The following is a 16,748-nucleotide window of genomic DNA, read 5'->3' as shown; positions in this document are numbered from 1 at the left end:
TTGGAGGAAAAAAATAAAAAAAACTCTTTATTGTATTTTCCTAATCTTTCTATAACCGTTTTCTTTCCTGCTTTCCTGTTTCTTTCCTTTTATATTGTAAAGGTTCAGCTTGAATAATCGACTCTCCATACATTCATCTTCTCAGTCTCGTTTTCTCTCTGCTTCTCATCACACATGTGATCAAACTTTGACATGGTATCAGAGCCACCATGGTGGTTCACCTACGCCGCCGCCGGCATCGGAGAGTCCAGTCGAAGAAGCCATCCGACGACTCTTGATGCTCGATCGCCTTTGCGATCTTCTCCGATCAATCCGTAAAAGGATATTGCTACGCAGAGTAGCAATAATGCCGTCGCTGGATCTCCAATCCGATCAGCAACAGCAACGATTCCGCAGAGGAATTTGCGACTTCTCCGATCAATCCGCAGAAGGATATTGCTACGCAGAGTAGCAACAATGCCATCGCTGGATCTCCAATCCGATCAGCAACAACAACGATTCGACAGAGGAATCTAAATTCACAGCAGCAGAGAAGCCAAAATCCAGAAGATAAGGCGACCTCCATAGCCGTTCCGCAGCGGAATGAAGGAGCTCGTTCGTCAATTCTGAGTCGATCTTCAGTTTAGGTGACCTCCACAACCGTTTCGCAGCAGAAGGAAGGAGTTCTCAGTCAGAAACAGATGGAACAATCTTCCGATTCAGCCACAGCGGTTGTATCTCTCCATCTGAAATTCGTTCAGAGAGCCATGGCGATTAGAGCTTTTATTCTCGCTCTGTCTCTCTCTCTCTCTTTGCCGCTTAAATGTTGTCCTTAATCGGTCTGGTAGTTTTGATATTGCTACTGCAGAGAATGTTGTAATGTGTGGAAGTTTAGGTTTAGGCTCTGATTCGTATTCTAAATCTCAGATTGGATTGAAGATGGGTCGAAGGAGATCCAGCAGGGACAAAATGATCTCCATAATCTGTATCTTCTTCTTCCTCGTTTCATCTGCACATTCTTTCCACCTCCTTGATGTTGCTCCTTGAGATTTTCCAGCAGAAAATTTAGGGGAGGTTCTTCTAGGTGTTCGTAAGGCTGATTTAAGTGGAGCGGTTGTAAGTAGCAGGCCCATTCTAATTGGCCTAGTTCCTTCAGCAGAAACAAAGCCTCCAAGTGCGGATTCAGTTCATGTACTGCTTGAGCAAGCACTGCATGCTGATGATCGAGCCCTTCTAATAGATTGTTTATTCAGACAAGATCAGAAGCTCATTGAGTCCCGTGTTTCTACTTCAAGCCAAGCTCTTCAGTTAGCCAGTAGTTTAGACTTGCTTTATGCTGGAACGATTGATTATGGCACAGATGAAGATGTTTGTGCCTCATCTGTTACTAAACATGTTAGGGTACAAGATTCAGCAGCCAAAACTGCAGATTTTGATGATGATGAAGGGGGTGGACTGACATTAAATGCACAGTCAAGAGCAATGCTGGTGCAAAAGTTAGATTGGAGTGGCATAGCCTCCAGTATTACGGGTTCACTTGGGGTGTCTGGACTTAATGGTGCAGCTCCATCCCAGGCAGCTATTAGCTTAATGTTGAAGAATATGTTTGATCCAGCTATGTAAACTGATCCAGAAAGAGATCAAAGAATTGTTTTTGCTTATCAGATGCCCCTGAAGGCAGCTGAAAGGGATGTGTATGAGTTTTTCTCACAAGCTGGAAAGGTGAGGGATGTACGTCTGATCATGGACCGAAATTCAAGGAGATCGAAAGGAGTTGGGTATATTGAATTTTATGATGACATGTCTGTCCCAATGGCCATTGCCTTATCTAGACACTTACTGCTTGGGCAGCCTGTTATGGTTAAACCCTCACAAGCTGAAAAGAATCTTGTTCAATCAAATACTGTTACTGGTGGAGCAGGTGTTACTGGACTATATGCTGCCTCAGAAAGGAAATTGTATGTTGGAAATCTGCACTTCAACATGACAGAATTACAGCTTAAACAGATTTTTGAAGTTTTTGGTCTAGTTGAGCTTGTGCAGCTACCTACCAATCCAGAAACAGGACATTGCAAAGTTTTTGGCTTTGTTCAATTTACTCAACTTGAACATGCTAAGGCAGCACAGAGTTTGAATGGAAAATGCAGAGATTGCTGGTCGAACAATCAAGGTTTCATCTGCTACTATCATCCTTAGTCCTGAAGAGTCAACAGTAGGAATTTTGTGGGCTACATCTTATGGCATCAAAAGCTTGATGACTTGGTGGTTAAAAGCAAAGACCTCTGGATTGTGGAATTCTTTTGTGTTTAAGCTGGGCGTGCATGATCTACACGCTCCAGCTTACGGGGGGTGTTGGAGGATAAAAATAAAACAAATCTTTATTGTATTTTCCTAATCTTTCTATAACCGTTTTCTTTCATTCTTTCCTGTTTCTTTCCTTTTATATTGTAAAGGTTCAGCTTGAATAATCGACTCTCCATACATTCATCTTCTAAGTCTCGTTTTCTCTCTGCTTCTCATCACACATGTGATCAAACTTTGACAAAAACACTTCCAAGGATGCCTAAGAGTGGTGTATTTAATGGTCTTGGTCATTTGAGCAAACCAAAGCAAAAGAGAAGCAAAAGATCAATGCATTACAATTCCTGACCTGCACGTCGACGTCATAGTCTTTGGATCATATCTCGATCTAAAAATGTCCAATTGAAGTGATTCTTATGTCATTAGAAAGCTAACTCAAAGGGATGAAACTCCAATTCAAACACCAAAGCCTAAAAATGAAGCCATAATGGTCAAAATCATCCTTGAAGTTGAAGTTCCGAACTTACAGATTTCGTCCAAAATTGAACACTGTTCGGTAATTTGATCATATATCAAACTAGGAATGTTTAAATAAAGTGATTCTTGCACCATTGGAAAGAAGACTCGAAGGGATACAACTTTCATGAAGACATCAAAGCCTAATTCTGAGCATAAAGTGGTCAAAATCAGCCTACAAGTCTGATTTGCGTTGCAGAGAAGCACTCGACGCGTCGAATCTTGGCAGTAAGGTCGCGATTTGCATTCTGTAAATGCCCGACGCGTCGAGAATTACGCTCGACATGTCGAGCCCCCCATATCTGCTCTATTTTAGCTGAGTTTTCACTCATTTCTACTCGGTTTTGAACCCCATTCGAACCCTAACTATTTCTACTCTTTCCTTTCATATTTTAGTGTTAGATTATGTGTAGATTTAGGTTCTTTATCATATTTCTAGCTTGTATTGAAGGATCTACACTTGGATTTCAAGATTCTACCATCATTTCAATAAATAATCTTCTTTTCCCCTTTTATCTCTTTATCTTGCAATGTTTATGCTTTACACTTGTGTTTTTGTGTTCTTTATTCTATTTAATCATGAGTAGTTAGTTTATGGACTTGAGTTAGAGTTGTATTATCTATCTTGATGCTTGATTTATGATTATTGCAAAAAGGGGAAGAACACTAACCTAGGGTTCTTGAGTTTATGAAGGATTTGTGTTTGTATATTGTCAATGTTTGGTGTACAACATTCATTATTATTATTATTATTATTATTATTATTATTATTATTATTATTATTATTATTATTATTTATTATTATTATACTCTTAGGTCATTTTACATGTTAATCTAAACGGATAATTGTTTCAAATATCTTTTTACCAACCGTTGATATAATTCGCTAGTCAAATCCGCTAATATAGTCCACTGGTCAAATCCGCTAATATAATCTACTGGTCAAATCCGCTAATATAATTCGCTAACGCTATCTGCTAGCTGTTGATTGCCAAACAAAGACATTGCAAGATAGTTTCCACTTCAATTTGTTGTGTGATTTGAATACTCCCTACCTTTGTCAACAAATCCCTCAAGTAGTTAATATGATTGGCTTAGTTATATTTTTTTTAATTTTTTCATGGTATTAATAAAATACTTGGTAAATAAATATATAGCATTATTTTGTATTATAAATTTGATATTTAATTAAAAAAATAGTGCACAAAAAAAGATAATAGACAATATAATGTACTGAGTATATATATGATACCGAACTTTATCTTCAATGTACTATAAAAATTACTCAAGAAAAATTAAAAGAAAAAAAAAAACAAATTATATAGGTACACATCAAGAGTTAAGTACTTAAGTTGTTAAGTAACCAAACATAATTTTTAAGGTACTCAATAGAATATGTAATTGATGCCACAGCTAAATTGTGAACAAGAAGTACGAAAGTTTCACCTAAGTAACCAAACATAATTTTTAAGTTACTAAATAGAATATTTAATTGATGCCACAGCTAAATTGTGAACAAGAAGTACGAAAGTTTCACCTAAATGTTAAATCATTGAAAATAATTTCTACCTAATTAACTAGGGACCATTCTTCAAGACTTCAAGTACATTCTAAATCTAGCCATCTATCTAATCATTTTAATTTTATAAAGAAATGAAAGGCCGGAACTACAAAGTCCAATTTTATATTATGAAAAGCTTAATAAATTAATTAAATCATTGCCATTCTAATAAAGAAAATTATTATTTTTTCTATATTAAAATTATTATTCGGCAATTCGATATGTTCACATAGGCCAATTTTGCTACAGATTGGATGGTAAGTTGGTAACACATGTAAATTAGAGTCAACTTTGCTACAACCCTACAGATTGGATGGTAACACATGTACAAGACTATCATCTAAGAGTTCTATTATATAGACTCCCATAATTTTACTCTCTCATTTATACTCTTTAAGGTGACAAATTAGTTCTATTATATAGACTCCCATAATTTTACTCTCTCATTTATACTCTCTAAGGTGACAAATTAAGATTTCTGAGAGAGAGTACAAGTTGGGAAATTTAAAATGAGAGTACATCAAGTATTTTCCATTTACTTTTTTTTTTTTGAATGCTACTGGCACTGAGCCTCGAACTCACAATCTTCCAAATAAAAGTCCAATCCAGGTACCATTAGACCACATAGTCTTGGTCTCGTTATTTTTACTTGTTTATTTCTATACTAGTTTTTTACGCGCATTGTGCGATTGCGATAATGCCCAATATTTTTTTTTTAAAAAAATAAGTACTTTAAAGTATATCAATGCAATATTATATTGGAATTGTTCATGCATAGATAATTGAATGTTGAATTTACGTATTTAAATAGGTAATTTTAAGTTTACAAATGCAAGATAATAAAGTCAAGATTGATTATAATTGTCAATAAAATAATTGTATAGGTATGGTTGAAACCAAATACGGGATATAAGGGAGAGCAAATAAAAATTAAGGCATAAAATATTAAATATATACTAATATTGAAGAGCTAACTGCTGATTGCCGAACAAAGACATTGCGAGGTAGTTTCCCACTTCAATTTGTTATGTGATTTGAATACTCTTTTTGTCAATAAATCCTCCAAGTAGTTAATATGATTGGCTTAGTTATATATATATATATATATATATATATATATATATATATATATATATATATAATTAGGTTCTGGTGCGGTTGTGCGATTTAATCTGGGTCATTCATCTCACTTAAATCAACGTCCAGAATTACCAAAATTTAAAAAAAAAAAAAAAAATACGGTGGCAATTTTGTAATTTTTGCATCTAGGTCAAAATTAATGTGAGCGGATCTGTGATTAATGTGCGTGAGTTTTGTATATAAGATGCGTTAGTTTTGTGCGTAAGGTGCGTGAGGTTTGTGCTTAATGTGCATGGGGTTGTGCTTAACGTGAGTAGTTGTGTCTGTGAATTAATACTTAAAGTGCGTGGATTTTGTGCTTAATGTGCGTGAGATTGTGCTTAATGTGTGTGGGTTTTGTACTTAATGTGCGTGAGTTTGTGCTTAAGATCTAGCACTTAAGGTGTGTGTTTCTATCACTTAAGGTGCACCATTTTTAGCTTATGCTTCTTTATTCCCGACACGCATTTTTTTTGTTTTTTTTTTTTTTTTATTTTCATTGATTTGAGCCGTTGATCTAAATTTGATCAACGGCTCAGATCTAACCGCACAACCGCACGGGAAGCTATACCCGCACCTGAACCCTTCCCTATATATATATATATATATATATATATATATATATATATATATATATATATAAAACAATTATATTATTATTATTGTTATTATTATTATTATTGTATGTATACCCTTAGTTCATTTTAAATGTCAATCTAAACAGCTTATTTTTTCAAATATCTTTTTATCAACCGTTGATATAATTTGCTGGTCAAATCCGCTAACACGCTAACCGCTAACTGCTGATTGTCAAACAAGGACATTGCAAGGTAATCCTCACTTCAATTTGTTGTGTGATTTGAATACTCTCTTTGTCAACAAACCTCTCAAGTAGTTAATATGATTGACTTTATTAATTATAATTTTTTTTTAATTTTTTCGTGGTATTAATAAAATATTTGGTAAATAAATATATAGCATTATATTGTATTATAACTTTGATATTTAATTAAAAAATAGTGCACAAAAAAATAATAGACAATGTAGTGAATATAATCAATTGATAAATTTGAATGTAAAGAAGTTTTACATTGGAGAAATATAAAGACAATATAACTAATAAAATTATTTCTCTTAATTAATTTATTGATAATGAATAATTTTTTTTAAAATAAAGACATTGTGGGGACAATGTAGCGAATATAATCAAATATTGATGAATTTGAATGTAAATAATTTTTATATTGGAGAAAAATAAAGACAATATAACTAATGAAATTATTTCTCTTATTTAATTTATTGATAATGGATAATTTTTTTTGAATAAAGACATTGTAGACACATAATTCTAAATTAAAGAAATGCATATGTATTATTTTTTGTTGTAGCTACTAAATTATTATTTAATTTAATAAGAATAAAATAGATTACTAATTATGTCAACTTTGATTGGGATGAGCTTCGGACCTAAGACCTTTATTATTGAAACCGATGACTAAATTAACGGGGAATTAACAGAAAAGATAATATTTAACGGAAATTAACGGATAATCATATTCATTAAGGATAAATTAAAATATGAACACACTCTTAAGTTAAAATTCTATGACGACCCACCTTTACTATTTCTACTGATAAGTTAAAATGGGAGCAAGAGATCAAGAACAAAGATAAAAAAAAAATGAATAAGAACAAGATTTATTTGATTCGATTATTTGCCTACATTCACGTTAGCAAAGAAAATCTTTTATTAAATATGATAATATATAATACATCCAAGGTTATAAGTATCATTCGACAACAAACATATAATACATTATTAGTAGTTCACCTTTATTCATTTCGCTATGAATCATATAACAACAAACATAATACATTGTAACGCGTAATTCACCTTCATTCACTCCGCCATAAATCAAACTGCTACAAACATAATACATTCTTACACATAATTCACTTTTATTCACTCTGCCATAAATCAAACCACAACCAACATTGTTTCATTTAGTTCATGGTAGCCATATCTCTCATCACTTTAACCAAATCCTTGATGAATTTGCTTTGGATCTCTTTATCAAGCAAAAACTCTTTCCACTTTGCCTGATTTGCCCTTGCTGATGCTCCTTCTTCCCCAATGATTGTCTGCACAGCTTTCTGAATATCATTTTTCCAGAAATACCCATCTTCATCTCTTCTGTTTACCTCCACGTCGATTTTCATGTCGCTGGCCAATAGTTTAGCATTCATGAACTGGTCGCCTTTCAGCGGCAACATAACTAGCTGACAGTCATTCATAATACCTTCAATCACTGAGCTGAACCCTACATGTAAATATGTGCATCAAAATTCAATTCCATTAATTATTTTTAACTAAAATATTTTGATTCGATCCATAAATAATTAAAATTTTAAAGATTTTTAGTTGTTAATTTGGTTCAAAAGTGTGATAACCAAATTATATTAAACACACTAGTATTTTATATGCATGATGCGTAAAAATATATGTCCAATATTAATCGTTAATGTTAAAATCTTACTTATATTAAAATATTTTTTTTAAGAGTATATAATTTTTTTTAAAAAAAATTATAGTTGTAGAATTGAATTCATAGTTGGTAAAATCAGCATATCATAGCATCATTGAAATACAAATAATGGCCCTTAGGGTTGGGGTTCAACCTTTGAAAGATTGAAATACAAATAATTATGATATGTTTAATATTATTAAAGTAAAAGTTTTAGATATGATAATTTACTAAATATAATTATGGTAATATGTAATTAAAAGGTAAAGGAATAAGGGTCAAATAGGTCATCGAACTGCACACAATAATGCAATTAAGCCACTGAACCTAAAAAAACAACAATTAGGTCCCTAAACTAACTAATTTTATGCAATTAATCCAATTTACAAGTTTTGCAGGTTAATAACAGGTTATCCCAAATTTAAAAATATATATATTTTTAAAATTTATTATTTTAAAATACTTATTAAATTTTTATTTAAAAAAAAAAAAAAAAAAAAACTTCGCCGGAGACGAAGAAACTACTTGTGCGCCATGTCTCCATACCTGCTCCGGCCATGTCTCCATAACTGCTACGCCGAAACTACTTGTGCGCTGGAAAGCTTTGCCGTTGCTTCTCGCGGAGGAGATCTTCTACTGCCGCCGTCGTACAAACGGCCGGAGAGGAAACCCAATTGCCCCATGTTTCGCCGGAGGAAGCCGTCGCCTCTGTTTCGCCAGATCTGCTGCCGAGCTGGGAGGGGTCGCCTGAGGAAAACATGTGCTCTCCAATCACCGCTGCTTCGCTGGGAGCTTTCCATGCCAAAACTTGGACGCCGGTTCGCACAGCATTCTCGTCGTGGTCGTCGTCTACAGTGCGAACCTCCGGAGCAGTGGGCATGGTTCAAATCATCAGCATAAACTTGGACCTTTTTTTTTTAAATATAAACTTTAAATAATTTTATTTTTTTTTTGAAACAATCAAATAATTATTTTTAAATAATAATTTTTTAAAAATATTTTAAATTTAGGGTAACCTGTTACTAACCTACAAAACCTGTAAATTGGACTAATTGCATTAAATTGGCTAGTTTAGGGGTTCAATTGTTGTTTTTTTAGGTTCAGTGGCCTAATTGCATTATTGTGTGCAGTTCAATGGCCTATTTGACCCTTATTCCAAAGGTAAATGGAATCAAATTTATTTCTTATTAAATTACTCCCGATATATAATTTCTACACGTACGCATTATAACCATTAAAAATATATATAAGAAAAGATATTGTGTATGCATGTGCAGTAATAATAATGGGAAAATATAATAGAAGTTATAAGGGTAGGAATATTTTTTTCCAAGCAAGTGTATAGTCAAACTCTTATGGCATAATGCATATATATAAAAAATAAAAAATAAAAAAAGAATAATTTAGTATGTAAATTGTGTATCTTTGATCCCGGGTCCACATTTCACAAAATAATTTCCCACAATTAGGTGGTGTTAATTAATAGACGGAAAATATTATATGTACTCTACCACGTCTTACTCCCAACTTTTATCCATCACTCTCACAAAATTTTGATATAGATATATGTTTGGGACCTACAATCCTATATGATAGAAATATCATATTCTTGTTTGTCACATCATGAAGTACAATTTCGGAGTTACAACTCTTAGGGGTCGTTTGGTTCACGGAATGTCAGATTACCTTAGGGAATGTTAGATTACTGGGAATGTTAGATTCCTGTGTTTGGTTAAAATTGAGGTATGTAATATAATCATGTTTGGTTTAGGGTTATCTTTTATTCACACACTATAATATTCTTAACATATTTTCAAATATTTTAGTAAATTTAAAAATTAAAATAAATAAATAAGATAACGGTATCATATATAATTACATGATTTTAAAATAGAGTTAATTCCAGCAATGGTCCTCTGACTATATTGATTTTCCAAAATTAGTCCTTGACTTTTAATTTGGACACTTTAGGTCCTTTGACTTTCAATTTCTTTCCAATTGAGGTCCTTTTTGTCAGAATACGGTTAATTGAATTTTAAATGAAGGGGTAAACTCATCATTTCACCTGCCTATGTATTATTCTTAGTATTTCTCCATTGTATACGCGATATATATGAAGATAATCTTAGTCGAAATCCTAAAATGTTCCTCGTTGTTTCCCATTTGTTGACTACTCGTGTGTGCGTTCCTCTATTATTGAGAAGTTTATATTACAAGGTATAACAGCGAAATACGAATGGAGAAATACGAAGAATAATACATAGGCAGGTGAAAGGACGAGTTTACCCCTTCATTTAAAGTCTAATGAACCGTATTCTAACGAAAGGACCTCAATTGGAAAGAAATTGAAAGTCAAGGGACCTAAAGTGTCCAAATTAAAAGTCGGGGACTAATTTTGAAAAATCATTATAGTCGAAGGATCATTGCTGGAATTAACTCTTTTAAAATAATATTAACTAAAATATTAAACTTACCAAGACTATGTGGTCTAATGGTATTCGAATTGGACTTCCATTTGGAAGGTTGTGAGTTCAAACCTCAGTGGATGCGTTATTAGTTCTACAATGTAATAGAGCCAACAACATTCAAAAACTAAAACAAAATTATTTTATATGTTAACCTAACATAATAAAAATAAAAAAATATATAATTACAAAAATAATTATATATATATATATATATATATATATATATATATATATATATATGTGTGTGTGTGTGTGTGTGTGTGTGTGTGTGTGTGAAGGGAATGTGACATTCCTGGGGAATGTTAGATTCCCTGAGATAATGTGAAGGGAATGTGACATTCTTGGGGAATGTTAGACTCCCTGAGAATTCCTGGGGAATGTTAGACTCCCTGAGATAATGTGGGGAATATTAGATTCCCTGAGATAATGTGAGCCAAACATAGAAATGTGAGCTTTGAAATATCACATTCCCTTAATTATGTTATATAACCTGAACCAAACGCGTCCTTAATAGACAAAGAAAAGATGGATGTTACATGTTACGTTAATTACCTGCATGGAAGACGTAGCATCCCACGCTGCTGTGAGCTAGGGTCTGCTGCTGCTTCACCCACCCTGAATGGATGATCCCTCTTCCCTTCACCCTCTCCGTGAACCCTGTCGGAAGGGCCCGGTTCAGCTCGGTGGCCACGTCAACATTGGCCGGAAAGTTCAGCACCAGAAAGAATGGAAGGCCGGTGAGTTCCAATCCTAGGGCCAGTTGTTTAATCTGATCGTCTTTCAAGAATGTTTCGCTCCCAAAAGAACAGTATATTACAGTGCTGGGTTCAAACTGGCTTAGCCAATCAGCCCATTTCTGGTCTAGCACGCCGGAGGCCGGCTCCGGCACCACCGGACCGGCGAGTAGAAGAGGCTTCTTGAATTGGGATTTCACGTAATCTATATACGGCGCTTCCATTTCGTAACAGGTCTTTGCTAGTATGGCGGAGCAGCCGTTTAGGCCGGCGAGAACGCGGTCGTACACGGAGGCGCCGCCGTTATGGGGTCTCATGAAGATGATCACAAAATCTCGAGCTTCAAAGGTTCTCAAGGAAGCGACAGAAGTCGGAGGAAAACCCGGTGGCGGTTTCTTCATTTCTTCGACGGTGGGGGATCTTTCGGGGCCGGGAAGCCTGGCGGGGACGGAGGCGAAGGCGGTGAGCAGTGTAAGATAAACGCAGTAAAACATGGATTTAATCCCGAGCTCGGCCGCGAGGGGCGGAATCCAATCATGGGCAAAATCGAAGATCACAAATTGGGGTTTGAGTTTAACGAGAAGCGCCTTGATTTGAGGTTGCATGAGGTTGAGAGCCCCCGGGAGTAGCTCCGCCGCTTCCCGCGGCAAGTCGGCGGTGCTCTGAGCTCCCGGAGGAAGGCCCTCCACGGCGGGGAGCGTGAGGGGAACTATCTGAGTAAGTGGATTGGAATTCAACATGGATTTAATCCGGTCGATGTTTCCGGCAGCGGAGAAGAAGGAAACCTTGACTCCATGAAGGGATAGCTTGTTGGATAGCTGCACAAATGGGCTTATATGACCAAATGCAAAAAATGGGAACATCACAACATGAAGAAGATCATCACCATGATTATTTGTAATCTCCCACTCCATTATTCTTGATTTTCCGGTCGCCACTCTACTTTTCCTAGGAAGTTCTCTTAACCGTTATATACCACACGTTCCATGTTTTGTAATTAATTAGCTGAACTATTTGCAGAAAAAGTGGTTGGTAAATTTGCTTTACTTTTAGAGCAAATACCAATTTTGAGTCTAGGAGTATTAATAAAATGACAATTTTGGTCTAAATATTTAATTTCTGTCAATTTTTATCCACTACTATTATTTTTGTACCAGTTTTCATCCACGACTATTGTTTTTTTTTTTTTTGAGTAAATACCCAAAATGGTCCCTCGACTATAGCTAAATTCACAAATTGGTCCTCGATTTTCAATTTCAACCAATTAAGTCCTTAACTTTGTAATTTTAACACAATTTAGTCCTATGTCTATTTGACCGTTTGTTGACTGTGATTTTTGAGGATATATATGTAATTTCATGGTCCATCATCAGTTTTTTAAGGTTCCGGTTGCATTTCCAGACCGCATTGTTATATTCGAATCCACTGCCAAAAGCAATCTACCAAATTCGGTCGCCTTTTTTGGAGAACTCAGCTTCTCCCTTTTCTCCGTGGCCAAGGGCTACGGGGCTATATTGATGGTAGTCTCCCGTGTCCTCCGGCGACTATTTCCGTCACCTCGACCTCCAATGGTGCCGCGGCAACGACGACAACCACCACAACTCCGAATCCCGCGCATGCTGCCTGGGTCCAGCAAGACCAATCAATTTTATCTCTGTTGATTTCCTCATTCTCAGACGAAGTCATGCATCATGCTCTCGGCCGGAACACCGCCAAAGAAGTCTGGGAGTCTGTCACATCCGCGTTGGCGTCAACCACCTGAGCCCGTTGTCTGAGCCTTCTCGGACAGTTTCAAACTTTGCGCCAGGGAAGAAGCTCACCGGCGGAATACCTGGGAAAAACGCAGACCATCGTTGAAGCTCTCGCGTTGGCCGGGCGTCCGCTATCTCCGGATGAACAAATCCTCTACGTTCTCCGTGGACTAAGGCCAGAATTTCGCGCGATGGCCAGCTCGCTTACGGTCTCCGGCAGCCCCATCTCCCTGTCGCAGCTAGTCGATCATCTACAAGCGCAGGAGTTCATACACTCCGACGACTTTGCAGGTGAGTCCGGCGCAGGAGGCAATCCATCGGCGTTTTTTGCAGGCCGTGGCAGAAGCAGCGGCGATCATAGATCGGGTGGCCGCAATAGCTCCGGCGGTCGTGGCCGGCATGGTCGTGGCAGGGGGAACAACAACGGCCGAGGGCGCGGCGGCACACCCCGTTGCCACATCTGCAGATCACACGGCCATACGGCCGTGTATTGTTATAAAAGATACACGGAACATCCGCAGCCGGGTGCAGGAACGGCGAATGTGGCAGTAGCCGGCGAACCCCAGGTGGCCGATGCCTGGTTCCCGGACACGGGTGCGTCATCGCACGCCACTCCGGATGAAAACATGCTGCACAGTTCCGAAGCATATCATGGCGGGGACGTACTCAAAGTGGGCAATGGTGCAGGTTTGGATGTTTCCCGTGTGGGTCGTGCAGTAATCCCATCCCGGTCTAAAAATCTACAAATGTCAAATATTTTACATGTCCCGAATCTGACTTTACCATTGCTTTCTGTTTATCGTTTTGCTAATGAAAACGATGTTTTTTTCGAATTTCATAAAGATTTGTTTTTTGTGAAGGATTCCAACACCAAAACAATTCTGCTTAAAGGGTCAACCTCGGGCGGACTATACAAGTTACTGGTTCCCCGGTCTCACTTTCCGTTTCTCTCCGCCCGGGCATCGTCACAGGTGTGGCAACAACGATTGGGTCACCCCCACAAAGAAGTCCTCCAGCATGTCCTAAAAAGCTGCTCGGTTTTGCCAAATAAAACAAGTTCGTCAAAAATGTGCACCGCTTGCCAACTCGGAAAATCAGCACGTTTTCCACTAGATAGAGTTTCAAACACTAGTCAAAATATTCTAGATTTATTGTACACGGACATCTGGGGTCCGTCTTCTGTTATTAGTAATTCGGGTTTTTGTTACTTTGTTCTTTTTGTAGACGATTACTCGCGGTTTTGCTGGTTTTATCCGCTAAGATTAAAATCAGACATATATAAAGTTTTCAATTTGTTTCGGGCAATGGTAGAACGACGGTTTTCCCGTTCTATCAAAGCCATCCAGTCTGATTTGGGCGGCGAATATCGCCGATTACATACAGTTTTCGAGTCTCTTGGCATAACTCATAGGCAATCTTGCGCCTATACACACAAACAAAATGGTCGTGTTGAGCGCCGGAATCGACACATTGTCGAAACCGGCTTAGCCTTGTTAGCTGAAAGCTCAACTCCGCTTCAATATTGGGATTATGCGTTAGCCCATTTAATAAACTACTTGCCATCTTCAGCCATACAGTTTCAAACACCTTATTCCCGTCTATACAACACCCAACCAACATATGACTTCTTCCGTGTCTTCGGTTGTCGCTGTTATCCCTATTTGCGGCCCTACAATCGCCACAAAATGGAATATCGGTCAGCACCGTGCGTCTTCTTAGGTTACCCAGTTTCTTATAGGGGATACCGCTGCTTAGACTTAACCACGGGAAAGATATTCGTCTGCCGTCATGTCCGGTTTGATGAGTCCACTTTCCCCTTTTCTATGCAGGCTTCTGTACAGGTTACTGATGAGCAACCTCTCAATACACCTTGGGGTTCAAGCCCTGTTGTTGTCAATACTCCAGTTCCACCACCGACAATGGAGTTACCCATAGCACAGGAACCACCTCAAATGGCTATAGAAGTCGCCCCCGCTCCAACTCGGAGGCAACGGAAGGCCATTACTAAGTCATCCCAAAGCGAGGGGCATGTCATGCGCACTTGGCGTAAGACTCGTGGAACATATGAGCAATTTCAGGCGCTCACTGTCACCAAAGACCCCACATGTTACTCTCAAGCAGTGGGACATCCGCAGTGGCGGGATGCCATGGACCAGGAGTTTAATGCACTGCTGCACAACAACACCTGGAATCTAGTACCGGCAACGCCTCACATGAATGTCATTGGCTACAAGTGGGTTTTCCGCACCAAGCGCAAAGCTGATGGCTCAATAGAGCGCCACAAAGCACGCCTGGTTGTCAAAGGGTTTAACCAAGTTGCTGGCGAAGATTTCTTTGACACGTTCAGTCCGGTTGTTAAGCCAACCACTGTTCGCATATTATTTTCTCTTGCAGTGTCCCACAATTGGACCATGCGGCAGCTGGATATCCATAATGCCTTTCTAAATGGGCATCTATCCGAGGCGGTTTTTATGAAGCAACCACCGGGCTACGAGGATCCTGCACATCCGGATCACGTATGCCACTTGCAACGTTCTCTTTATGGCTTGAAACAGGCACCTCGGGCCTAGTTCAAGCGCCTACATGAGTTTCTAATAACAACAGGTTTCCTCGCCTCCAAAACGGATGTGTCGTTATTTCACTACACCGACGGTGATTCAAGGGTGTTCTTACTCGTCTATGTAGACGATATTATCATGTTCGGCAACGACTCAGATTTAGTTGATTCCCTTTTAGGGCGGCTCTCGTCTACTTTCAAGATTCGAGACTTGGGCAAGCCCACCTTCTTCCTAGGCATTGAGACTTTGTCGGAGGGTGGTAGCTTCCTTCTATCTCAACGGCGGTATATGGCTGATGTTCTCTCTCGTGCAGGTATGACTGACTGTAAGCCTTTGGCTACCCCAGCTGCGATCACTCAACCGGCTACACCGACTCTTGATCCGTTTGACAATCCGACTCAATACCGTCGGATCGTAGGGGCACTACAGTACTTGACCATTACTCGGCCAGATCTCTCGTTTTCAGTTAACAGGCTTTGTCAATTCATGCACTCTCCCACACAGGATCATTGGGGTCTCCTCAAACGTGTTCTCCGTTATGTAAAAGGCACCCTTGACTACGGTCTTCGCCTGTCTCCGTCATCATCCTCCGCTATACATGCTTTTTCATACTCGGACTGGGCCGGTTGTACTATTGACCGAAAATCCACCAGTGGTTATGCGGTCTTCCTTGGGTCCAACCTCATCTCCTGGCTGTCTCGGAAGCAACGCTCGGTTGCACGCTCCTCGACCGAGGCCGAATACAAAGGGCTTGCTGACGTTGCTGCTGAAGTTACCTGGGTCGTGTCCTTACTCCGGGAACTGGGTCTACATACTGGCCAGCCTGCTACATTATGGTGCGATAATCTAGGGGCGACTTACTTAGCTGCTAATCCCGTGTTTCACGCCAGAACGAAGCATGTGGAAATCGACTTCCACTTTGTGCGCGATAAAGTTTCTTCGGGGGAATTCGTCGTCAACTTTGTTTCCACCAAGGACCAGCTTGCTGACATCTTCACCAAACCTCTTCCAGCTCCTCGCTTTCATACTCTGAGGGACAAGCTCAATGTGGACATCATCCACCCTTGTGCTTGAGGGGGTGTGTTAGCAATAGTAATATTTTATGTCTATGTTATGTTTTAATATTATTGGCTGTACTTTAGTCAATAGTCCTAGCCTAAATAGTAGGAGACTATTGTGTTATTTCTCCTATAGGACTCTAGCGTTATTGTTCTCTGTAATCTGATTTTGATTATT

The 16,748-nt window shown here is 38.3% G+C and overlaps 4 protein-coding genes across 4 annotated transcripts; 3 read left to right on the top strand and 1 right to left on the bottom strand.

Moving 5' to 3' along the window:
• Nucleotides 1-346: 346 nt before the first annotated feature.
• Nucleotides 347-1,602, top strand: LOC109173503. Its single transcript, XM_019322741.1, has 3 exons — nt 347-447; nt 828-964; nt 1,037-1,602. Exons 1-3 carry the CDS (start codon nt 347-349, stop codon nt 1,600-1,602), a joined length of 804 nt encoding a protein of 267 aa, XP_019178286.1.
• A 42-nt stretch (nt 1,603-1,644) lies between these two features.
• Nucleotides 1,645-2,175, top strand: LOC109173502 (RNA-binding protein 39-like). The gene has a single exon (XM_019322740.1). It carries the CDS (start codon nt 1,645-1,647, stop codon nt 2,173-2,175), a length of 531 nt encoding a protein of 176 aa, XP_019178285.1.
• Nucleotides 2,176-7,424: 5,249 nt separating this feature from the next.
• On the bottom strand, nt 7,425-12,159 carry LOC109173664 (anthocyanidin 3-O-glucosyltransferase-like). Its single transcript, XM_019322940.1, has 2 exons — nt 11,022-12,159; nt 7,425-7,797 (listed from the first exon to the last, which is right to left on the bottom strand). Exons 1-2 carry the CDS (start codon nt 12,115-12,117, stop codon nt 7,481-7,483), a joined length of 1,413 nt encoding a protein of 470 aa, XP_019178485.1. The 5' UTR covers nt 12,118-12,159; the 3' UTR covers nt 7,425-7,480.
• Nucleotides 12,160-15,650: 3,491 nt separating this feature from the next.
• Nucleotides 15,651-16,586, top strand: LOC109173501 (uncharacterized mitochondrial protein AtMg00810-like). Its single transcript, XM_019322739.1, has one exon. The coding sequence runs from the start codon at nt 15,651-15,653 to the stop codon at nt 16,584-16,586; it is 936 nt and encodes a 311-aa protein (XP_019178284.1).
• Nucleotides 16,587-16,748: the final 162 nt, after the last annotated feature.

Source organism: Ipomoea nil, unplaced genomic scaffold, assembly GCF_001879475.1.
Source record: "Ipomoea nil cultivar Tokyo-kokei standard unplaced genomic scaffold, Asagao_1.1 scaffold0482, whole genome shotgun sequence".
Taxonomy (NCBI): domain Eukaryota; kingdom Viridiplantae; phylum Streptophyta; class Magnoliopsida; order Solanales; family Convolvulaceae; genus Ipomoea; species Ipomoea nil.
The sequence above is the reverse complement of the archived record's forward strand: the minus strand, read 5'-3'. Positions and strand labels throughout refer to the sequence as shown.

Excerpts from the sequence above, each read along its gene's own strand:
- LOC109173664 (XM_019322940.1), bottom strand. The coding sequence starts at position 12,117 with ATGGAGTGGGAGATTACAAATAATCATGGTGATGATCTTCTTCATGTT. Across the intron at positions 7,798-11,021 it reads ATGCTACGTCTTCCATGCAG|GGTTCAGCTCAGTGATTGAA; the intron begins GTAATTAACGTA and ends ATTTACATGTAG.
- LOC109173503 (XM_019322741.1), top strand. The coding sequence starts at position 347 with ATGCCGTCGCTGGATCTCCAATCCGATCAGCAACAGCAACGATTCCGC. Across the intron at positions 448-827 it reads GAAGGATATTGCTACGCAGA|TTTTGATATTGCTACTGCAG; the intron begins GTAGCAACAATG and ends TCGGTCTGGTAG. Across the intron at positions 965-1,036 it reads CAAAATGATCTCCATAATCT|CAGAAAATTTAGGGGAGGTT; the intron begins GTATCTTCTTCT and ends GAGATTTTCCAG.
- LOC109173501 (XM_019322739.1), top strand. The coding sequence starts at position 15,651 with ATGTTCGGCAACGACTCAGATTTAGTTGATTCCCTTTTAGGGCGGCTC.
- LOC109173502 (XM_019322740.1), top strand. The coding sequence starts at position 1,645 with ATGCCCCTGAAGGCAGCTGAAAGGGATGTGTATGAGTTTTTCTCACAA.